The sequence below is a fragment of the Myxocyprinus asiaticus genome, chromosome 33 (genome assembly GCF_019703515.2).
Source record: "Myxocyprinus asiaticus isolate MX2 ecotype Aquarium Trade chromosome 33, UBuf_Myxa_2, whole genome shotgun sequence".
NCBI lineage: Eukaryota > Metazoa > Chordata > Actinopteri > Cypriniformes > Catostomidae > Myxocyprinus > Myxocyprinus asiaticus.
In genome coordinates, this window is record NC_059376.1 from 16,813,612 (window position 1) to 16,838,726 (window position 25,115).

Below are 25,115 nucleotides of genomic sequence, written 5' to 3' on the forward strand. Positions count from 1 at the left end.
TTTTATAGCTTATGCGCATATGCATTCTCGAGTTGATTGACAGGTGATTTCTATATCTAAAAGGTGATTGTCTATTTTACCTGTAAGTCGGGACTTCCTTTCTACATCCGTTGACCGTGGCTGCCGTTGGGTGTTCCAATTTCTCCCATTCATTTTAATAGAAGTGTCCCGTCTCTGCTAAATAGTGGGAAAATTTGGACTTCTGGGTTGTCTGGAATACACTTATTAACTAGTTATTTCACCAGTCACAGCACTAGGGATGAATGCTGAACCTCCTCTTCCAGACACCTCAGTTAGTATTTAAACATGAATTAAAACAATATTCAGAAAAATCTTAATATATTTATTCAAAATAAATAAGAAATATACAGCACGTACATTCGTTCAAATGCATCCAAATACTGCCATATGTCCCACAGTCACCCTTCACCATCAAAACATGATTATCGGTTATCACTGGTTTTTACATTTATATTTGTTCCAACCAAATCAAGACTCCTGGAAGCTCTAAGGATGATAATATAAAAGGTAGTTGTTTGGGAAATATTGCATGTTGAACTGCACCTAATTATTGTAACAGCCTCAGTGCTGTCCACCTCATTGTTGTCTTTTCTGTTTGCCATTTCAAGCTACATTCCTTGGCAATTTTTTTTTAAGTTGCCTTATGAACCATTACGTTTAATAGGGCAGCAACACATAGAGGTTTGGAATGTATGAGACCCTTACATTTTAGGTTTAGGTGTTTTAAAGAAGGACACTCAACTTATCTCATCTTCTTGTTTCATCCCCTGTTTCTCTGCAGCAGATGTGTCAAACTGATCAAAATCTGTGTTCCACCTCTTTCTTTATACTGAATTATACAGGCTTCCTGTTTCTAGATAACTTGTCTTAATGGTCTGGCACTTTGAAGCAATATTGAATTCAAATTCAGAACTCCTACTTGGATGGAAAGTGAAAGAGGTGAATGGCCCATTTAGTTTTTGTTCAGGAAGACACACTGTTGATGGGTCCTTTGGACATTGCCAGAACTGGTCCAAATTTCCTTTGAAAAATTTTAATTTATCATTGTTTTAATAAAATGATACAAATAATTCATTTTCTCTTTTCAACGCTGTATTTTTTCTTCTCCTTTAAAATGAAAGTAGATGTTAGGCAGCATGTCCAAGCTTCTGTTTTCTGTACCCAAAAAGTACCACAGACCTATTATAAATGTAGCCCATATGGCTTTTGTGCTATATTCCAAGTCTTTTGAAGCCATTCGATAGCTTTGTGTGAGAAACAGACCTAATTTAACAGTTATTCACTTATCTTCCACTATCTGGTGTTAAAGGAATATTCCAGGTTCAATACAAGTTAAGGTCAATTGATACCTTTGTGGCATAATATTGATTACCACAAAAATTTATTTTGAGTCGTACCTCCTGTTCAAAAATTGTTACAGTGAGGCACATACAATGGAAGTGAGTGGGACCAATCCGTAAACGTTGAAATACATACAGTACTGTTTCAAAAGTATAGTCACAAAATGTAACAAATATGGCTGTTAATATGATTTTAGTGTGATAAAATCGCTAACGTTTTTTGTGTAAATTTGAACTTATGTAGTACCTGGAATATTCCTTTACATTAAAAATATGGTGTCTTTAGATGCATCATGTCAGGTTTGACATCATTGATGCAAAACGGCATTAGTTCTCGTGTGTCAACCAGAACCAAAACGCAACCAGAATTTGAGAGCTAGCAGATAAGTGAACATCAAATACAATGTTTTGATATTAATTTCATGTTGAATTTTGCCATGAAAGTGAATAAATCCTAGCCTGATCTTATGAAAATTATGTTACCGTGGCAACATTTTTGCAAAACAAAATTACGTTCATTACACGTTTTGCTGCAGTTTCCCAGTGAAATGCCTAGCGGGTGGGCGCCAAAAGTGAGTGAAATGGTGTCGTAATCAGATGAGGTTTTAAAGGTGAATGCTAGAGGTTTTAATGAGAAAAATGTACCATCCTTAGAATTTTTGTTTTTTACCAAAACCTAACTAATAGTGGCCTAAAAGCAAATGAGAGGTAAACAAAACAGACATCCTTACCCTAAACCAAAGCATAAACCTAACCGATAGTGTCCTAAAAGAAAATGCGACATAAAAAGCACATTTTCTGAAGCAACCACATCATTTCGTGTTGCTTCTATGACACTTTTGTCTCATGTGTCAGCTTGCGTGGTTGACTGGTCTCGAGCTGCAGTCTTCCAAGTCCAAAGTCAAACACTCTATCAGGTGAGCTACTGTGGATGCTAATCACATTGGAATAAGTGTGTAAATGCAGGTGGGACTGTAATACAAAAATTTAAATGTATCATTTTTCAAATGATTCATTAGAGTAAAAGTGTTTCAATATCAAAACATAGCAGTGTGTGAGTAATAGGGCGAAAAATAAGTGTTTATAAACTCATGATCAGCCATTGTACTTCTGATTTGTGTGAAAGTGAATAAAACACATGGTTGTTGTAGCGCCTAGTGTTAATTTCACCAGAAAACTGCAGCGAAATGTAGAATGCGGCACATAAAACTCAGTTTGCAAAAATGTAGTTATAATAATGTTCATGGACAAAAACAGACCCAGAGAATGTCAGACTAAAGAAAATTCAACAGGAAATGTGATTGTAGACTGTATAGTACCGGTTGCACAATTATTCAGTTAAACAGCTGCTAAGAAACTATGAAATACTTTCGATTCATCATAAATTATTGAATATGTAATGGCTACACTAAGCATTGTGAGGGATGCTGTGTGGGGTGTGCCTGGACATTTGTGAACAGCACTTCTGCTTTGCAATCACCATGTGACAACATGTCACCGTATGAGCTACTGTATATCCCTGCATACAGATTCTTTATGAGCCTGTCTGCCAAAGCATTGGTCATAAGGGGTATTGGTAAAGAGAGTGCATAAATTGCAAATAATGGAAATGAAACATTCACAACATTCATGTGTTGCTCTAGTGAGACTTTACAATAGCTTAAGGTTTAGGCAAGAAGTAGCAGATTGTTTGAATGAGTTGGAGGTAAAGCCTTTGGTTATATATGTACAGATTAATAATAAGACATTACCCAGAAATACACATGGCTGACAAATGATTTTCCTCTGAAAGAGGAAAAACTTTTGGTGGTCTGTACAAAAGTTATGATCTTAAGTTTAGAGTATCCTGTGACATCCCTTTCATTTTTTTCTTTGTGGATTGTGCCCTTTGTTTAACGTGTATCTTGCCAGTGAGATCAAAGGTCTGACATAGTATTTCATTGAAGTCATTTCCCTTTTGTCAACCCACAAATGTTGTAACCTTGACATGATGCTAATACATTCAAAAATAAAACTGTTTAGTTAATTGTGTGAAAACATTCCTCTTCTATATCTCTGTGGCTACAATTTTATCAAAGTTCAGATCAGAGCTCTGGCTGTCCATGTCAGTCTCTGTCTTGCTGTCCATCTCAGCTGTTAGCTCCCTCAGAATCTTCTCCAGGTCCTTGTTCTTTCTGTACATCTGCAGATAATTGTATTGTAACTGCTTTTGGTATCTGATTACTTTGTCCTTCTCTTTATTCCATGTTAGTTTCTCCTGCTGAAAGGTGTTCATCATCTTATGTTTCTTTTGTTTCTCTTCCTTCAGTTCCCCTCTCAGACTTTGTACCTCCTTCTGTAGAGTGTCTATGTCTGCGGTCCCTCCATTGAGTGTTTTACCAGCCCCAGTTCCCTCCTGGCCATTCATTTTGGCTTCACAAACCCTAAAGGCCTTCATTCTGGCTTGTTGCTCCTCGACCTTGGCTCTCATGGTCATTAGTTGCTGTTGTTCCTCTTTGGCCATTGCAAGGTCCTGCTTCATTCCCTTGATGTCCGTTTCCAGCACGCTTACCTTCTCCCTGAGGAGTTCAGCCTCATTCTTCTTTCTTTGGAACTCATTCTTGCATACCTTTTTATAAAATGGATATCAAATCAAAGTCGGTAAAACCTACCAGCACAGTATGCAGCAGTAGCTAATTGCTTGCAATTAAATATTATTTCTTTGAGCTTAAAATATATAAATTAGAAATAGTTGAAAAAAAAAATCTGCCATTATTTACTTACCCTCATGTCATTCCAAACCCATACAACTTTCTTTCTTCCATGGAACACAAAAAGTAAAACTTTTTTTAAAAGTCTTGATGGGGTTTATTTGCCATAATGCAAGATCTTTGAGATGTGTGTGCCAAACAGTGACTGCTGTCTGTCATGCTCCAAAAGGGATTATGGCAAATAAAGCCAGTGAAGACTTTAAAAATTATCTTTGTGTTCCACGGTAGAAAAGCCAGATTTGGAGCAATAAAAGTTTAATTTTGGGTGCACTGTTCCTTTAACTCCACTCTCATAACAATAACTCTATTTAAAATGCTAAGAAATTACTTTTTACTGTTAGCGAAAACCTACCTCAACCTCAGTGTTTCGCAGGCGAAGAGCTTCCTCATGCTCTATGTTCTTTTTGTCCAGCTCTTCCATCTTGTTTCTGGACTCTTTGAGCAAGGATTTGAGACTGACAATCTCACTTAGTTTGTTACCAACATCGGCTTGGGAGTCCCTGAGCTGCTGCTTTAGCAGAGAAATCTCACCTGACTTCTGGCACACCTACAAAAATAAGGGGGTGAAAAAATAATTTAATGAAAGTGTTAAAGGGATTGTTCACCCAAAAATGAAAATTCTCCCTTATTTCCTCACCCTCCTGCCATCCCAGATGTGTATGACTTTGTTTCTTCTGCAGAACACAAATGAAGATTTTTAGAAGAATGTCTCAGCTCTGTTGATCCTCACAATGTAAATGAATGGTGACCAGAGTTCTGAAGGTTAAAATATCAAAGGCATCATAAAACTAATCCACAAAACTTCAGTGGTTTAATCAATGTCTTCTGAAGCGATCCAATTACTCTTCCTAGTGTCGTCTAGTGCTCAGCGCATACATCAAGCACTAGGAAGTGTAATCGAGCTTGAAACCATGATCTTGCCCAGAGACTGCAATGGCAAAATGTACAGTGAAAAGGGAGTTATATTTTGTCTGTTCTCACCCAAATCTCACCTTGGATCACTTCAGAAGACAGTATTAAACCACTGAAGTTGTATGGATTACTTTTATGATGCCTTCATGTGAAATTTTGACCTTCGGAGTTCTGGCCACCAGAGCTGAGATATTCTTTTAAAAATATTTGTTTGTGTTCAGCAGAAGAAAGAAAGTCATACATACCTGGGATTGCATGAGGGTGAGGAAATAAGGGAGAATTTTCATTTTTGAGTGAACTATCCCTTTTAAATAGTTCTTCTGTTATCATTTGATATTTCACACTTTTTTCCCTGATCATACATATCATTAATTCCTAATATAACATCAACCTTTAAATGTAGCTCTTTAAGCCAGTAGTAAGGACTGTAAAGAAATGGACCAATGAAGTAGAGTGGGAACTACAAGCTTGCTTCGATTGCACGGATTGGAGTGTTTTTGAGGCTGCAGACACCAATCTGGACGAGCTCACAGATCCTGTTACATCATATATCAGTTTCTGTGAGGATATGTGCATATTTACTAGGACTTATTTAAAGTTAACAACGACAAACCGTGGTTTACAGCAGTGCTCAGGCAGCTTCGTCAGGCCAAAGAGGATGCTTACAAGGGTGGGGATAAAGTCTTGTACAATCAGGCCAGGAATACACTGAACAAGGAAATCAGAGTGGCTAAAACAAGATACTCTGAGAAGCTGAAAAACAAGTTTTCAGCTAACGACCCTGCATCAGTGTGGAGTGGCATGAAACAACTCACAAATTACAGGACTCCTACCCCCAACCCTGTGGTGGACAAACAACTGGCTGACGACCTGAATGTGTTCTACTGCAGATTTAAAAGGCCCAATCTCACATCCCACACCCACTCTGACCTTCACTTCACACAAACACCAACACCTCCTGCAACCCCCCTCCTACTACTAAACCTGCACTTAAGATCTGTGAAGATGATGTGAGCCGGGTCTTTTGGAAACAAAAGACGAGGAAAGCTTCAGGCCCAGACGGTGTCTCACCTGCCTGTCTGAAAGTCTCTGCTAACCAGCTGGCCCCCATCTTCACACAGATCTTCAAAAGATCACTGCAGCAGTGTGAAGTCCCATGCTGCTTCAAACGCTCAATCATTATTCCTGTCCCAAAGAAAACAAAAATCACAGGACTTAATCAAAGGACACAGACCTGTTGCCCTGATGTCTGTGGTCATGAAATCATTTGAGAGACTGGTGTTGGCCCACCTGAAGAACATCACTGGACCCTTTCCAGATTCCCTTCAATTTGCTTATCGAGCAAACAGGTCTGTGGATGATGCAGTCAACATGGGATTGCATCATATCCTGCAACATCTGGACAGACCAGGGACATATGCAAGGATCCTTTTTGTGGACTTCAGTTCGGCTTTCAACACCATCATCCCAGCTGTACTCCAGAATAAATTACATCAACTCTCTGTTCCCATGTCTATCCGTCAGTGGATTACCAGCTTCCTGACGGACAGGCAGCAGCTTGTGAGACAGGGGAAACTGACTTTCAGCACCTGTACAATCAGCACTGGTGCCCCCCAGGGATGTGTGCTCTCCCCATTACTCTTCTTCCTCTACACCAATGACTGCATCACCAAGGACCCCTCTATCAAGCTCCTGAAGTTTGCAGATGACACCACTGTCATCGGCCTCATCTGAGATGTCAATGAGTCTGCATACAGAAGGAAGGTTGAACAGATGGCTGTCTGGTGCAGTCAAAACAACCTTGAGCTGAACATGCTCAAAACAAAATGGTGGAGATGATTGTGGACTTTAGGAGGAACACTCCAACACTGACCCTCTCACCATTCTAAACAGCACTGTGGCAGCAGTGGAGTCATTCAGGTTCCTGGGCACTACCATCTCACAGGACCTGAAGTGGGAGACACACATTGACTCCATTGTGAAAAAGGCCCAGCAGAGGTTGTACTTCCTTCGCCAGCTGAGGAAGTTCAACCTGCCACAGGCGCTGCTGATACAGTTCTACTCAGCAGTCATTGAGTCTGTCCTCTGCACTTCAATAACTGTCTGGTTTGGTTCAGCTACAAAATCAGACATCAGAAGACTACAAAGGACAGTTCGGACTGCTGAGCAGATTATTGGTTGCCCCCTGCCCCCCTTCAAGAACTATAAACTTCCAGAGTGAGGAAAAAGGCTGGAAAAATCACTCTGGACCCCACTCACCCTGCCCATTACCTTTTTGAACTGTTGCCTTCTGGCCGATGCATCAGAGCTCTGAGCACCAGAACCGTCAGGCAGAGGAACAGTTTTTTCCCACAGGCTATCCATCTCATGAACAGTTAAACTGACCCATTGAGCAATAAAAATGTGCAATACACAGTTTAGTCTTTTTTATATTTATCCAGCACATCCAACCTCTTCTGCCATTTCATTCCTCTGAAAAAAAAAGAAAGAAAAAAAAACAAACATTTGCAATGTACATAACAGATTGTATTTGCACTGTACATAACAGATTTGTATTAGATTTGCACTATGTATGTGTATGTGTGTATGTATGTATGTGTGTGTCTGTGTGTGAATGTACGTATGTGTATAATTATTATTATTTTTTTTAATTATTATCTATGTCTTGCTGCTGTTTTTATATTGTTTTTGTATTGTTGTACACTGGAAGCTCCTGTCACCAAGACAAATTCCTTGTACGTGTAAGCATACTTGGCAATAAAGCTGATTCTGATTCTGATTATCACACAGAGGAGAGCATCACTGTTGAAAAGACCAGTTTAGACCAGCAGGGATTTTCATGTTGGTCCAGGCTATTTTATGATGGTAAACGCTGGCTATTTTATGCTAGTTTGTTGCTGGTCTAAATACTGTACTAGACCTGCATGCCATGGTGTTACACAGCAAAAAATGGTGGTAATCCAGCATGGTTTTTCTAGGTAAGCTGATTGACTTAGGAAGTCTTGCTGGTTAAGCTAGTTAAGAAGGCTGGACCAACATTAAAAACTCAACATATATTGGTGACCAGCAGTGCTGGTCTTTTTAACTGGAACATTAGAGCTTCAATCTATATATGTGATATTTGGATGCAACAATGTAACCACATTTGTCACCATAACACAATACTGTATATTACATTCACCTCCCACTGCGTTTCCTCTAGTGTGGGTGCTAAATGGTTTTTCTGGCTCTCATAGATCCGGAGCCGGCTTTCTGCACTGTCCCTGTCACGATTCAGCTGATACACCTCCTCCTGCAGACGTTCTTTATCCTGCTGCAGTTGTATCACCTGAAGCTGCAATAACTGTTGGGCTTTCAAAGCCCTCTGTGACACCTGCAGGTTACACAAGCTGTCATTAGACTCTGCCTGGATAATGGACCCTTTTCACATATCCTTGTTTGCAGAGCGGAAGTAGAATCATAGTTGGGTAAACTTGAATGGCGGTGAATAGGAGACCACAGCAAATGTTAATTTTTGCTCACCCGTTAGCTCCAATAGCAAAAGACAATATCAACAATTACGTTTTCACTGCTTTTCAAAGGAAGATTAAAATATAGTGCGCTGGATAACAGCAGTAATTTTCTGGCACTCCCTCAGCAGCTGTGTTAGTAGGCTCATTGCAGCTGTGGTAACTCGATTTTTAAAATTTACTCCAGGGTAATATCATACAAAGTCCAATGTTATAAATGAACACTAAATATTTTTAAATTGGAAATATAAAAAGTTAATTACATTTACGTTTTTAAATAAGGTGGAAACATGTCATAACACGTCTGTGAAAAGGGTCCATAGTGCATGGACTGTTTGTCTGACTATCAAGGTACCAAGGTAAGTGTTATTGTATGAACACAAGTGGTTTTTGGGTACATATTTGGGTCGTCTGGTAGGTTTGTCCCACACTGTAAAAATTTAAACATACTCAAGGCCATTTGGGGTTCCTCAGATGCCATACTGGTGGAACCCTCTGGATATCCTCCAGTCACCCTTTCAATTCACTGAGAAACTTACTCTGAGTTCCTGTAAGGACTCTAAAGACCTCTAAAAACCTATTAAGAACTATCAACAGTTCCCCAAATGCTTTGAGGATCTTTAAGATCTTTAATATAAATTTTTAATTAAAATAAGATAAATAGAACTATAATAGAACTAAGATAAATACTTGCATGTAAGTAAATAAATAAGATAATTGAGGCTCCTTTAAAGGATGGCAAGAGGTTCTCCAGAGGGTTCAGCCGGTGTGGCATGTGTGGAACCCCAAACGATGCCTTAAGTATATTTAAATTTTTTACAATGCACTTATACCAGACTTTATATATTTACATTCACTTCATTAAAATCTATGATATGTTGTAAGTAGCTTACTTGACGGAGCTTTGTAGAACAGCGTTGTTTCAACCCCTCCATCTCCTCAGCACAATAGCGTTGCTTCTCCTCAAAGAGCTGATATGTGTCTGACTCTTTCTCCTCAAGACTCGTCTGTAACTCCGCCAGCACAGTTTCACGTTCCAGAAGTTTCCACTCCAGCTGCTGAATAAGTGATCCATCTGTTGAAATTGGGGATCGGACACAGCCGCCCGAAGTTGAAGGTTTTGTTGGGCTTTGATCTGTATATTTCTGTTCCAAAAGCAGCTCTTGGTTTCCAGAGAAGTCAATCTTTGACTCAGTGGATGAGACAGTCAGTGACACAGCAGTTATTTCTCTGCTCAAACTTATTGCAGCAGCCACACTTTCACTTAGTACACCAATGGATCTTGTGTTTGCATTAGTGGACTCACTACTTCTATTAGTTTCACTAATCCCATTGGCCCAGCTGTTTTCACAGATCACATTAGTCCCACCATACATCCAACTGGATTCAGAGTTTCCATTCATCCCAGTTACACCCCCTTGTGGGTTTTGGGATCTGTCCACATTTAGGGCTGGGCCTCCATGGCGCAGCATGTGGCTAGTTGAAGTGATTAGGTTGTCCATCTGGCTGCTGCCACTGGTGCTGTGCGTGGGCAGACTGGACATTGAATTCCTTCCTGAGTCAGAGAAGGTTCCTGAATTTGTCTCCAGCTTGGGATCTTGAAGATCTTTGAGTCTGTCTATAGGACTAATTCTCTTGCCAAGTATAGTGCTTAGATTATTATGGGTCTCCACTGAGGAACTGCTGCTGCGGGGAAGAACAGGTTTGAAGGCGGTAGGTCGGATCACAGCCTTCTCTATACTCTAAATTAGACAGGACAAAGAAAAAAGATGAGAGTTTGGGGGATTTGAAGTGCACCAATACCATTTGATTATAGTGGTATGAAGCTCATGTTTATGGGAGAAAAATCTTAAATTCTATTGATCAAATGCTCTCAAAATAATTATAGTGATCACTGCCAGAACATGCAGTGAACGCCACCAGAACTCGTGGTGGTGTGGTGGCCTCAATGGCGGAGGACAAATCTCAGTTGCCTCCGTGTCTGAGACCGTCAATCTGTGCATCTTATCACGTGGCTTGTTGAGCGCATTACCACGGAGATGTAGCGCGTGTGGAGGCCCACGCTATTCTCCGCAGCATCCACGCACAACTCACCTCGTGCCCCACCGAGAGCGAGAACCACACATTATAGTGACCACAAGGAGGTTACCCCATGTAACTCTACCCTCCCTAGCAACCGGGCCAATTTGGTTGCTTAGGAGACCTGACTGGAGTTACTCAACACACCTCAAAAAACCTTAAGATTTCATACAAAGGTGTACACAACAGTCTTTAAAGACAAAGGACAACTGGCTCTAACTAGGACAGAAAGAGATGTGTAAGGCCAGATGTACAACTTAACAAGAGGAGAAGTACTTCAGAGTCTCTATTTTGAGAAATTGCTGCCTCACTTGTCCTCAGCTGACAGCTTCATTGAATTCTACCCGCTCAACACCAGTTTCATGTACAACAGTAAAGAGAAGACTCGGGTGCAGTCCTGATGGGAAGAATTGCAAAGAGAAAGACACTTTTGAAACAAATAAAACAAAAAGAAATAGTTAGAGTGGGCAAAGAAACACAGACATTGGACAACAGATAATTGGAAAAGAGTGTTATAGATCTTAACCCCATTGAGCTTTTGTGGGATCAGCTAGACTGTAAGGTGCGTGAGAAGTGCCCGACAAGACTACAGGAAGCGTGGGGTGAGTATCTGGACAAACTAACAGCTAGAATGCCAAGGATCTGCAAAGCTGTCATTGAAGTATTCTAAGAAGTTCTGAATTTTTATTTTTATTTTTTCAAATTGTAATAGTAATTTTCCACGTTATTAATGTCCTGACTATACGTTTTGATCAGCTGAATGCCACTTTGGTGAATAAAAGTACCAATTTCTTTCTCCCCCCTACAAAGTCATAGTGTGAATATATAATGTAATATTTCTAAATAGCAGGGTTTTTTTTAAAATACAGCCATGTCATAATTAATCAACCCGTGGGGTCACAAAATAGATGGCATCATGAGGAAGGAAAATTATGTGGATATACTGAAGCAACATCTCAAGACATCAGCCAGGAAGTTAAATCTCATCGCAAATGGGTCTTCTAAATGGACAATGACCCCAAGCATACCTCCAAAGTTGTGGCAAAATGGCTTAAGGACAACAAAGTCAAGGTATTGGAGTGGCCATCACAAAGCCCTGACCTCAATCCAATAGAAAATTTGTGGGCAGAACTGAAAAAGCATGTGCGAGCAAGGAGGCCTACAAACCTGACACAGTTATACCAGTTCTGTCTGGAGGAATGGGCCAAAATTCCAGCAACTTATTGTGAGAAGCTTGTGGAAAGCTACCCAAAACGTTTGACCCAAGTTAAACAATTTAAAGACAATGCTACCAAATACTAACAGAAGTATTCTGACATTTTACATTCTTAAAATAAGGTTGTGATCCTAACTGACCTAAGACAGGGAATGTTTTCTACAATTAAATGTCAGGAATTGTGAAAAACTGAGTTTAAATGTATTTGGCTAAGGTGTATGTAAACTTCTGACTTCAACTGTATATTTTTAACATATTTTGAATTGTGCTGTTCATTTTCTATTGTATCAACTCTGTTGGTAGGTTAGGTTGTGTGTAAATGACTAAAAAAATAATAAATACATCAGAATGAAGCATATTTTGTCCACTCATGAGATACTGCGATTAATCACGATTAACTACAAGAACATGTGATTAATTGCGATTAAAAATGTTAAGCGTTTGACAGCCCTACTATTCAGATAATCTAGATGTGCATTAAAGGTCTTTAACCCCACCCGAGCCTGATGGGATCTGACAAACTGTCAGGTTTCTGGTCAGATTTTCAAGTATAGGGTGGATTAGAGGCTGTTAACGTGTTTATGCGCGTGTCTGCGCTGTTTTTCAATTGTTTTTCAATCTATTGTAAACGTGCTGGACGGACGTCTTTGAATGTTGAACCGCACCTCACTATTTTTTTTTCAGCGTCTCATAAAAAAAAAAAAAAAAAAAATCTCGATACACCTTCTTTGCTTCATTTTTTTGTGCTGCGTCTAGCTTTATCTTAGCACAGATGTCACAAAGATTCGACAAAGTACTTTGTTCAGGTTGCAAAGAGGACTTCATGTGACTGTTATACATGATTCCAGATTGTTTTTCACTTGGCTAAGTTTCAGCGCTTGATAAATGGTAAGCCAATACTTTTCCTCTGGTGTGCAGATAATTCCACAAGTTATATGATAAACCGTTTAAAAACAAAAGCATCCAGAAGAGGCCGGTAAACTGCGGCAGTGTAATTCCACGCACAGGACATTACTAGCATTTGCTGCCTCATGGAAATGAGAAACCTGCCTGGGAAGAGCACATATCAGGTTAGGCACTGTAATTACGTATTTTCCGTTGGTAAAGAATACTTTGTTGCAAGCAGTGACAAGTTTAATTATTTTGCGAGTGATTTTATCACTTGAAGATCTAAATATTGTGCTATTTAGGCTTATAGCTCATTGTTCTCTTTATTCCTTGTTAATTTGAATAGCTTGTTAATAGTGAACCCTCGCATCTGAATATTACAAGTGGTATCGGTTAATGTGCACATTCCTGTTGGTTATGTAATGCAAATGACAAAATGCATCATTTGACAAGACATGCACTATATTTAAAGTGTTCTGAGGTCAAAAGATTGCATTGTGTGAGGAACAGGGTGAAAAGTGTTTATTAACTGATAATGAACTAATAACCCTTCTACTCATGATCTGTGTGAAATGGAATAGAAGTCATTGTTGTTGTTGAGCCTCTATTATTCGTTTCACCAGGAAACTGCTGCGATACATACAATGAGCCACATAAAAATAATTTAGCAAAAATGTATAGTCACATTTTTTAAGCCAGGTAACCAGGCTCTTATTCGTCTTTTGTTTTAACCAATCATTTTCTCTCTCTTCTCCTTTACATTTAGCATTTACTCCCTAAATTTGGAAAACTGGGTTCCCTTTTCATGCAAAACCTTCATAAATGAGGCTATTGAAAGAGAGGAGCTTGCCTGTTTGCAAGTGCCACACCGCCACTGGACCAAATCTCTGGAGAGATCAAGGCATTCTTACCTCGTCAATCTGGAGGTTTTATTAAATGGAGCAGACACCGCTAAGCTCTTAGTGAAAGTGTCATGGGCTGGTGGGGATTACTTAAGATCAACTATATATGATTGCTGTTTGATTTTGAGTGATAACAATGGCTGGGAGTTGGGGCATCTTTTGGGTTTGGCTGCTTTAAAATGAACATTTTGTTTTGTGTATATATTTAATGATTTTCCTTGGTATAAATTATTTTATGGGATCAAAATAGTTTGAAAACGCTGCTGTATACTATACAACAATACTTAGATGAGATTCCTCGAATTTCGAAGACAGAAAGGAACTTTGTAGCCCAAGCCACTGACATTTTTTAGAGGCTAACTCTAATTCTGTTACCTTTTCTAGTTTTCCAGACTGCAGAACTAATTCTGGTGGCCCTCGTCTCTTGTCTATCTCAGCTCTTCTTCCTTGACTGTCTTTAGATGTATAAATGTTATGGTGACCGGCTTGGGGCTTGTTGTTGACCCTGATGTAAAAGAAGTCGTCGTTTTGGCCTGAATGATAGCTGACTTTTGAGTTGTTGTTGGTGCTGCAATGGTCCTGAGAGAAGCCGTACTTCATAAGGCCATCCAAGCCACGGCCTGTTTTCTTGGAATGAATCCCCTTTTTGAGTTTGTGTTCAGAGGCTTTGCGATGTTTGCCGTGGAGACTATGGCCTGATATCAAACTGCTGACGCTGCCCATCTTTCCTGGGACATCTGGAGGAAGCAAGTGGTGGTTGTGATGGTAGCAAGTGTGTAATTACAGAATTTTAATGATGGAGAAAGTTCTGATGGACTCATAGCCTTGTGTGGAAAGCCTTCTTATTTCCACTTGGGAAACCTGGTAAAACATAGATTTTAAATAATATAGTGAGATCTCTCCTATTGTCATCAGAGGAATATAGAACAAGAGCCTCAGAGTGTATGAAGAATTTGACTCAGTGTTTACTTTACTTAACGGTCAGCAAACATTACTTACAAAATACAGGAACTAGACCTTGTTGGCTCTTTGCCCAGGTGGGAGATTATAGAGGTGGACCTAATGGCAGTTACCCTGATTATCCTGATTTACAATATTGAGGCCATATTGACAAAAGTACCCAGAACAACCTCCTCTTTGACTGCAAGCTTGGACTCATTTTTACTAGGTCAAACATTCAAATTACTTGGCTAGTAGGTCAGAAGAACAGCCAATTACTTTTTCTTTTTGTCAGGCTATGCAATAAGTTTTTGCGTATTTTGATAAAAAGCATGTATTCACTTTTTTATATTAACACTAAATCTAGCTTGAACAAGGCCCCATATTTTTGAAATAATATAATGGGAGCCCACTAGGGAGAGACCTGTCAGTCACCTGATGACAGTTCAAGAGTACCAAAGGTCTATCACCAGCTAATCAACCTTCTTTTATGATTCTTATGTGCCTAAAGCATATATTGCACATCTATAATCACATCATGCTTCCCATCTGTCTGTCTGAGCTGCTAAAGCAGATAGCATGGGACCTTACGAACAAAAGACCTGTCATGATCATCACATGTGGCTTTGTAAAACTGGCCTAATTATAATGGCTGATATGTTTAAGGCTTATTAACTGGAAAGAACAGCAAGTATGCCAACTGTTTGTTTAATTGTTTATTTATTAATGCTGCATTATTAATTGAGGCATACTTAAAAATAAAATAAAAATACAGTATCTCTAAGTTTTCTTTTTTTTTTTTTTAAGCTGTCTAGCAGCTGCTTTAGATAGACAACAACAGACATTTTTATCAGTTTTTTGTTGTTGTTCTATTCACTATATATCATATAACTGTCACTGGGCTGTGCTGTTTTAAAAAAGAATTAAACGGACATCATATGGGCATAAATTTCCTCTTTTAAACACTGATGCAACTGTTTGTACTTTGATATCGTTGCAAGAATGATAATATCTCCCAAACAAGTCAATTATCATTCATGCTGCTTTATTCTGCATATGCAGAAATTAGCCATTAAATATATTTATTCCATAATACTTGTGCATATTTTTAAATTAACCCATCTGTTTCAGCATAAGGGCTTAATCACTTCAAGCTGCCTTGAAAGATCCAATGAAAAGCGATCTCATCAGTCTTTGTTTTAGAGAGTCACACACATCCTCCTCGATGCATGCCAAACAATGATGTAATGCTAATGCACTTATTTTCAAACAATGCTTTAAATTAATGACAGTGTTTACCATCATTATAAATTCACACATTTTGTCACAAAACATAATACAGAGTTGTCATTAAGTGTGCAATGAATTGCAATTAAAACAACTCGCATAAATAACTGGAACAAGACAACCGTGTTTGCCATCCCACAGAGAAAGTATTATTTAACTTTTGTTTTTTTCATTTTGTATACTAAATACTACATACACAACATTATGAAAAGCACTGTATTTAACAGTCTGTTTGCTCTGTATATTATTATTGTAATAATGCATGCATGCAACAGTTAATCACTGAAAGGTATAAAACATGCAGCAAAATTAAGTATACTTGCCATTGCATTGTGATTTGGCACATGCATAGACTTCACTTCCTACCTTGTGCTACTGGTAAACAATCTCTGTCTTGATGTCTGTCTGGCTTCAAAAACCTAAAGTCACCTTACTTCACTTCACCATTACATTCAAGTTCAAATGCTTACAAGAATAAAATGGGTGGTAGAATGACACTTACTCTTTGAGAAAATAAATCCACTGACACAGCCTTTATTTCAAATCCTGAATCAAATCTTCTTTGCATGCTCTCTTTGGCAAGACAAGTGTGTGAGTCAGTATGTGTTTGTCCTTGAGTGAACCAGCCAGTGAATACTCTAGACTGAGTGTAGACGAGAGACTACCATGCAAAGGGGGGCGGATCTTATCACTGTTCAGCTCCCTAGATTTTTTTTTTTAACAACTGACATGTAAATGTTGCTGGGAGACGGGACCCCGAGTTCCCCTGGGGCCAAGAGGGGGCAGAAACCATTACACCTCTTTACATAAGACGTGTGCTGCTAAAGAGATTTACTCACTGCTGCTCACAATAGGCTGAATGCACCCCTCTGTTACCCCCACTCACTTTCACTCCTGCTTCCTGTCTCTCCTGTCATACACAGCAAAAAATAATTTATTAATCTTTTTTTTTGTCTTGTTTTCCAGTAAAAAAAAGTAACATTCTTAAATCTATAATTTTTTTTGTTAAAAAAAGGTTTATGCTAAAAACAAGAAAAAAAAGAAAAAGAAATTTATATATATATATATATATATATATATATATATATATATATATATATATATATATATATATATATATATATTTTGCCAATGGGTATGTAAAATAAATGTCTTTTCCCTTTGAATTAAGTTTGTTTTTCTTACCCCACTGGCAAATACTTTCTTGTTTTCAACATAAATTAACAAAAACAAATTTCTTTCTTTTTTTAAGATATTCTTGTTTTGGGAAAAGTTATTTTGCTTCTCCAGCTAATTTATCTTGTTTTATTGTGCTGGGTATCGATACAGATTTCCTTCCTGATTTGATTAGATTCTGATTTATTTGGATATATTTCAGTTGTAATGTCAATTTTTCTAACATATGAAAGGAACCCTAACAACGAGGCCGAAACTGTACAATTGCTATTTATTAAATATATATATAATAATACACACATACTAAAACTGAAGTAAGTTTTGAAGTACTGCACACTGAAAGACTGATCTTGGGATTTTAAGAATCGATACCGAGATCGTTCACGGGAGGATCGCGATTCATTGAAAAACAATATTTTTACCCAGCCCTATTGTTTTAAGGATGTTTAGATATTTTAACTGGAAAACAAGACAACAATACTAATATTTTTTTTATTTTTTTTGCAGTGCACAAATACACCTAACCCTAACATAGCAGTATACATGAAATACACTAATATCCGCATAAGTGTGAGCCACTTTTGTGAATATTCTAGCTCTTTTTATTTATTGGTTGTCTTCCACAGTCTTTTGTACACACACACACACACACACACACACACACACACACACACACACACACACACACACACACACACACACACACACTTCTCCCAGTTGACTCCCTTTGCCGCCCTCCTCTCCAAACTGCCCTGCACCCACTCTGAGTAAACACCCCACCAGAAAAAGAAAGAGGAGCTTGATGTTCCCTCCCTCTGTCCATTTCTTTGTCCACTGAAGTGTGCCTGCTTTGTCTGAGGTTCAGTGAGCTTGTGCATTTGTTTAGGTTGAGTGCTACATTTACACCATAAATAAATGACTTGCTAACTAGCTCTCAAAAGAAGTGCATGTTGACATAATGTGCAGAATGTGTGTCTTTGTCCAGGTGTTGATGTTTCAAAATCAACATTAAAATTCCATAGCAATTCAATATTTTAATAGCTTTCCTGAAAGCAATTGAACACATGGTTTAAATGATCCTTGATTCTGTCTTTTTGGACCCATACAGACACAAGTGGCTCTTAACATTGTAAGCAGTTATTGCTGCTGACTACTGTAAGAAAAGTCAATTTTAAGAATATTCTCTTTAAAGTGTTAAATTTAGATTTCTTGTACAATAAAATAAAAAAAGCTCTCAGCATAGTTGTTTTGCAAAGTATTGTGCTTGTGGATGTTATTTTTGTGACTTTTCAAGGATAAAATAGCTAGCAGAAATTGGACCTCAATTATTATACTAAATTCAAAGTCTTAGATTTCTTTTCTTTTCTTTTTTTTTTTTTTAAGAGGGCTGCCTCTGAAAATGATAAAAATATCTAAACATAAAAATAAACTCAATGCCATAAAAACCATTACACAGCTATTGCTTTTCACCCAGAATTGTGCATCTGTGTACATTCATTTGAAGTGCAAATTCAGCACCACAGGGACAAAAACAAAGAGAGCAGACTTTTAGATAATCAATCAGGCCATGAAACTCTATCCCAACTCTGGCGGATATGCCCCTTTGTCCAAAACACCAAGGTTGGAGGAGCTGTGGTGTTTGGTGCAAGTACCATTCTAAGATTTAAATGGATAGTTCACCCAAAAATGAAAATTCTTTTGAAAAGTCATTTACTGACCTTTACTTCATGTTGTTCCAACTCAATATAATTGTATTTATTTTTTGGAACAGAATGTGGAAAAGGAGATTACCAGCCTCAGTCACCATTCACTTTCATTGTACTGTATATAAAAAGGATGCAATGAAAGCGAATGGTAACTGAGGCTAACTACCAAATATCTCTTTTTGTGTTCCATGGAAAGTCATGCAGACTTGGAGCAACATATGGGTGAGTAAATCCCTTTACATCCCTTAAAAATTAAACAAGATATTTAAAATTCTTAAGACCTTAAAGGGATAGTTCATAAAAAAAGGAAAATTCTCTCATGCATCATTTACTCACCCACATGCCATCCCAGATGTGTATCACACTTTCTTCTGCAGAACACAAATGAAGATTTTTAGAAGAATATCTCTGCTCTGCTGGTCCTTGCATAGCAAATGAATGGTGACCAGAACTCAAAAGGTCCAAAAAGGACAAAAAGGCAGCATAAAGGTAATCCATAGGCTATGACTCCAGTCATTTAATTCCATGTCTTCAGAAGCAAAATAATGGGTGAAGATGAGAATGAGATACATTTTAAAGTCCTTTTTTACTATAAATCTCCCCTTTTGACCAGGGAGTAGGTGGCAGAATGTGAAAGTGAAAGTGTAGATTTACAGTCAAAAAAGGACTTCAATATTGATCTGTTTCTTACCCTCACCACTGTTGAGTCTTATGGATTACTTTTATGCTGCCTTTACATCCTATTTGGACCTTCAAAGTTATGGTCACTATTCACTTGCATTGTATGGACCTACAGAGCTGAGATATTCTTCTAAAAACATTCATTGTGTTCTGCAGAAGAAAGAAAGTCATACACATCTGGGATGGCATGAGGGTGAGTAAATGATGAGAGATTTTTCATTTTTGGGTGAACTATCCCTTTAAATGCTATTCATGAAAGAAAAAGGCTATAGTGCAAGTATTACCATGTTTTTTTTGTTGTTGTTGTTTTTCACCACACGTCCCTCCCAAAAATTGCTATCATTGCACCCCAACAAGACGATGTTTTGGGGGTGAACTTTGATTTAGCAAGGCAAAAACAGAAGGCACAGTATTGATCCTTCAGATGCTCATTGTAAGTGCTTAGTGGAGAGATCAATGTAATCAATATGTAAAAATAGGCAGTCGGCACGGACAATGGACTGGCACATTTGCAAGTGTGCTAAGAATCAAAGGTCGACCAGTCTACGGCTGTGGTCCCTTGGGACAGAGGGCACAGACAGCACATTGAATACATTTTCTTAAATTATGAATGTGGATTTAAGTGGTCTAGGAGATCCCAGAGGAACTGGTGTTTAATATGGTACCCTGCTTTGGAACTGATATGGAATCAGTGTAATAATGAGATATGCTTGTGCATAATATCATAGATCCCCCATTGGTCAGTTAGTGATTAGGCATGTTTTGATGCATAACAGCTTTATTTGGATGGAGTTCTGAGTCTTAACTGAGAGACGGCTGATGTTAAATATGGCCATGTGCCAGAGGACTGTTTCGAACAATTACTGTAGAGAAGCTCTTGTGTGAGATAGCAATAGAGGTCAATCGATAGTGGATTTTACAGATACTTATAACCGGTGGAAAAGGCTGATAATCGATTAATTGGCCCATAGTTTAAAAAAAGAAAATTCGTAGTATTTCCTTTCTGAAACGCGTACAGACATGGAAGCTAGAGGAATAAAAAAATTGTAATCCCAGATGCAGTTTATTAGTCAACAAAAATCCCAATAATAACCAGAAAAAAAATATTAAGATTTGGTCCATAACCTGTCCTTTTCATAATAAACAAGCCCGAAACACACCAGGGACTCTTATTTTGATATGACGTAGACTTGGCTCTGTTACAATGCTCACTATATTTAATTATTTACTAAATTAAGCTTTTTATAGATTATATATTCACCAGAGGTCCCCTCGTGCCGCCAAATCAGTGCCAACCTGCATCTCTGAATAGCATTCTGAGATGCTATTTTTCTCACCACAATTGTACAGAGCGGTTATCTGAGTTACTGTAGACTTTGTCAGTTTGAACCAGTCTGACCATTCTCTGTTGACCTCTCTCATCAACAAGGCATTTCCATCTATAGAACTGCTGCTCACTGGATGTTTTTTGTTTTTGGCACCATTCGGAGTAAATTCTAGAGACTGTTTTGGATGAAAATCCCAGGAGATCAGCAGTTACAGAAATACTCAAACCAGCCCATCTGGCAACAACAATCATGCCACGGTTCAGATCACTGAGATAAAAAATGTCCCCATCCTGATGGTTGATGTGAACATTAACTGAAGTTCCTGACCTATATCTGCATGATTTTATGAACTGCACTGCTGCCACACAATTGGCAGATTACATAATCGCATGGATGATTGTGAGCAGCAGTTCTGCAGATGGAAATGCCTTGCTGATGAGAGAGGTCAACAGAGAATAGCCAGACTGGTTTAAATTGACAAAGTCTACGGTAACTCAGATAACCGCTCTGTACAATTGTGGTGAGAAGAATAGCATCTCAGAATGCTATTCTGAGATGCGGGTTGGCGCTGTTTTGGCGGCACGAAAGGGACCTACACAATATTAGGCAGGTGGTTTTAATGTTATGGCTGATCCATATATATATTTCACCAGATGACATTTAATGAGGAATAAGGTTTATAATTATTTTACAAGATGTGAAGTTGGAGATACGATGTGTGTTGATGAGACACATTTCCCATTTAGTTACATTTTTCTTTGTATGCCTTTGCTTAAATTTAGAACACTTGAATAGCTAAAAAAAATATAACAAAATATGCATTGAAGTTAAGATAAATATATGGATACATATTGTCAATTATGCAGATTTAGATACAGCAAATCCCCACGTGGTGTTAGTGATTGTTTTTTTTCACCTGTAGAGGCTGCTGTTATACTGTAGGACCCAACAGTTCTAACTGTAGAATACTCCAGTGCCGGCCACAGAAAAAATAAAAAACAAAACCTATTTGCAACTATTGGCATAGATTTTTCAGTTAACCGATAGCTCCAAAAAAGCAACTATCAGCACCAATTAATCAGTATAACCGATATATCGGTCTACCTCTAGATAGTAATATAGTTTTTGAACAGTGTGAACTGTTAAGTGGGGCTGTGAAAAAGGTTCCCTTTCAGGTAGGACAATGAGTGCATTTACATACACACCAAAACGCTGATAACTACTAAAAATCAGCTTCTTAAAAAAAAAAAAATCCAACAAGAAAGAAAACACAGGGTTCACCTGAGGGGAAACCGAACAGTGGAAATGCATCGTATGGGATTACCGAGGGGGAATCACCACGTATAGAGCACTGAGCCCAAGTACATGGGCTCACCTGAAAAGAGGCATACCACGAGTACTGGGCCTGGCGGCATAACACCTCCGCCGAGTTCGCCACCGAATAGCGCTTAAGGAATTAAAGAAGCGTCCAGTGTTCACCAGTTATGGGGAACTGTTGTGGACAAGATAGCGCACATTATCACCTCAAAAGGGGAAAGGCGCAATGCAAGCGATACATCCGACAAGCCGCCCAGCCTACCTGTTGTTACCCTGTAACACTCGGGTTGAAACCGGTTCTATGCGCAGATTGTAAAACCTCGCAAAGGTATTGGGTGTAGCCCAACCAGCTGCTCTGCATATGTCTGCTAGAGAGGTGCCCCTCGCCAGTACTCAGGAGGACACAACACCTCTGGTGGAGTGCGCCTGGACTCCCAAAGGGCACATAGCGAGAGCATATCCTTTGCATGGTTGAGGACGCCCAGGATGTGAGTGGCTCGCAGAGACTTTAATGTCTGCTGACTCCAAAGGAGGAGGCGGCCAGCGAGTTGCGACATGTGACGTGAGCATACCCCGCCCTGGCAGTTTATGTACACCACAGTCGCTGTGTTGTCCGTCTGGACCAATGGCTGAAGCCTCCGCAGGGTCAGCAATACTGCTAGCAACTCTAGGCAGTTAATGTGCCATTGCAGGTGGGGCCCTGTCCAGAGCCCCGATACAGCCTGCCCGTTGCACACAGGGCCCCATCCAGAATTCGAGGCATCCGTCATGACCACGTCGTGCCTCGAGACCTGCTCTAAGGGAACCCTTGCCTGTAGAAACCGAGAAAAGAGATGCTCTGTGCCGGGGAGAGCTTGCTCTTTTCCAAGTTGACCTGAAGCCCCAGTCTGTCAAGGTGCCGAAACACAAGGTCCCTGTGCGCACACAATAGTTCTCACGAGTGAGCTAGGATCAGCCAGTCATCGAGATAATTGAGAATGCAAATGCCCTTCTTCCTCAGCGGGGCCAGAGCAGCCTCTGCGACTTTGGTAAAGACGTGAGGAGACAGGGACAGACCGAAAGGGAGGACCTTGTTCTGGTATGCTCCTCCCTCAAAGGCAAACCAAAGAAAGGGTCTGTGTCGAGGAAGGATCGATACGTGAAAGTACGCGTCCTTCAGGTCGATGGCCACAAACCAATACTGATGTCGTACAGATGTCAGGATGCACTTCTGCGTCAACATCTTGAACGGAAGCCTGTGTAAGGCTCTGTTCAAGGCATGCAGATCCAGGATTGGGCGAACCCCCCCCCCCCTCTCTTGGGCACAATAAAATAAGGGCTGTAAAAACCCTTGTGTGACTCAGCTAAGGGGACGGGTTCTATTGCTCCCTTCACGATACTCCGCCCGAAGGACCGAGGTATCCTCGCCTCGCACTGTGGTGGAGAGGATGCCAGTAAACCTGGGTGGCCGTCTGGGGAACTGGATTGCGTAGCTGAGCTGGATCGACTTGATGAGCCATCGCAACGGGCTGGAGGCTTCCAGCGTTTGCACTAATAGCACCAGAGGGACAATTGGATATATCACACCCGGGGTGGGTGGTTCGTGCCAAGGCAGAGCAGACGCCCCACCGGGAGGATCGTCCAGGGGAGGCATGCTGCTCCGCGAGCCCGCAACGGTGACCAGTGGAAATCCTCGACAGTGTCACCAAAGAGCCCCCCTTGGGAGATGGGCGCATCCAGAAAGCGGACCTTCTCGGCGTCATGCATCTCTGCAAGGTTGAGCCACAGGTGCCGCTCTTGGACCACCAAGGTGGACATCGTCCAACCCAGGGTGCGCGCCGTGACTTTCGTCGCCCATAGAGAGCCTTGGAAGGGAGCCTTTGTCGTTTCCTCCAGGTGGCTGCACCCTGTGGGCATAAATGCACCACAAAGGTTTGCTCTACCTGGGGAAGCTCAACATATCCCTTTGCCGCTCCTCCGTCCGTGTACGGGCAGAGAAAGGTGCCTTCCATGAATTCACAAGTTCCTCGTGCACTTCCGGCCCGAAGGGCACTGGGGCGGGGCGTGGCTGTAGGTCATGCTCTGAGTCCAGAAACCAATCATCTAGCCACAAGCGCTCAGGGCAGGGCGGAGGGTTCCACTCAAGCCTGATGTTTGCGGCCGCCCGGGAAAGCACGGCTGCCAACTCAGCATCCGCCTCATCCTGAGCTCTACCACCCGAGAGTGGGACCTCAGAAGATTCTTCTGCTTCCGAAAGCAGAAGCCCACCCTACGATGCTGCAATCGATAACTCATCCTTGTTGTGAGCCTTGAACAAGATATTAAATCCGCCCTGAGGCGGACCACGGTGGCTCTCTGCTTCACGAAGAAGGAAGAGAGCCGCGACCGCAACGTTCTCATGGGCATGTTCTCGCAGTAAAAGAATCTGTCTGGCGATCATGACGCTAGTTAGGACCCAACTCTTTATGTGTCTATTCTCAACGTCGATGACCACCCCATCGCCCAAAATACAGAGTCTGGGGCAAAATGAAAGCCGAGTGCACAATACATCACACACAAGACTCTGAACCTTCAACAAAACCACCTGGATCTTAACACACCCCCAAAAGTCATGTGTTATGTCTCCATCCTCTGATTGGCATCACCAGCAGGAGTTTGTGTCTTTAAGATCAAGCCTAAACACTCTAGAGGGGGTCCAACAGACTCGATGTAAAATCTTAAATTGCATAAGGCGCACCCTTGCATCTCTAGATGCAGACTTGATGTTTTTTAGAATCCTACTGTAGCCCACTCTCCCTCCTCCAATACCAAGTTTAAATCTTTCTCCCATAATCTCTTGAGAGAAGTTGAAGCTCCGTCCCCCAGACTCTGAATTAGCAGGGAGTAATACACTGAAGCCTCATGACCTTTTCCAAAAGCAGTAATCATCTGCCGCTTTAGTGGGGTGTATGCTACTCCTAAAAATAGTAGAGCAGGTGATGCAGCTGTAAATATCTAAAGAACTGAGATCTGACCCAAAATGTTGAACCAGATTTTCAAAGGATCTCAACACTCTGCTAATATAGGTCCCCGAGTGTATTAACCT

At 40.1% G+C, this 25,115-nt stretch overlaps 1 protein-coding gene across 3 annotated transcripts in view; it reads right to left on the minus strand.

Moving 5' to 3' along the window:
* Window positions 1–350: 350 nt before the first annotated feature.
* Window positions 351–25,115, minus strand: part of LOC127424133 (leucine zipper putative tumor suppressor 1-like) — a 59,217-nt gene continuing 34,452 nt past the window's right edge. The window contains exons 1-6 of one of the 3 annotated variants that reach the window (XM_051669056.1): window positions 16,346–16,453; window positions 13,993–14,478; window positions 9,426–10,274; window positions 8,205–8,396; window positions 4,464–4,658; window positions 351–3,969 (exon numbers count right to left, since the gene is read on the minus strand). In XM_051669056.1, the coding sequence (XP_051525016.1) occupies window positions 3,409–3,969; window positions 4,464–4,658; window positions 8,205–8,396; window positions 9,426–10,274; window positions 13,993–14,340 (2,145 nt within the window). In that variant the 5' untranslated portion in view covers window positions 14,341–14,478; window positions 16,346–16,453 and the 3' untranslated portion in view covers window positions 351–3,408. Of the gene's footprint in view, window positions 3,970–4,463; window positions 4,659–8,204; window positions 8,397–9,425; window positions 10,275–13,992; window positions 14,479–16,345; window positions 16,454–25,115 lie in introns of those variants that run through there. The other 2 variants (XM_051669057.1, XM_051669058.1) reach the window with 2 other exon arrangements.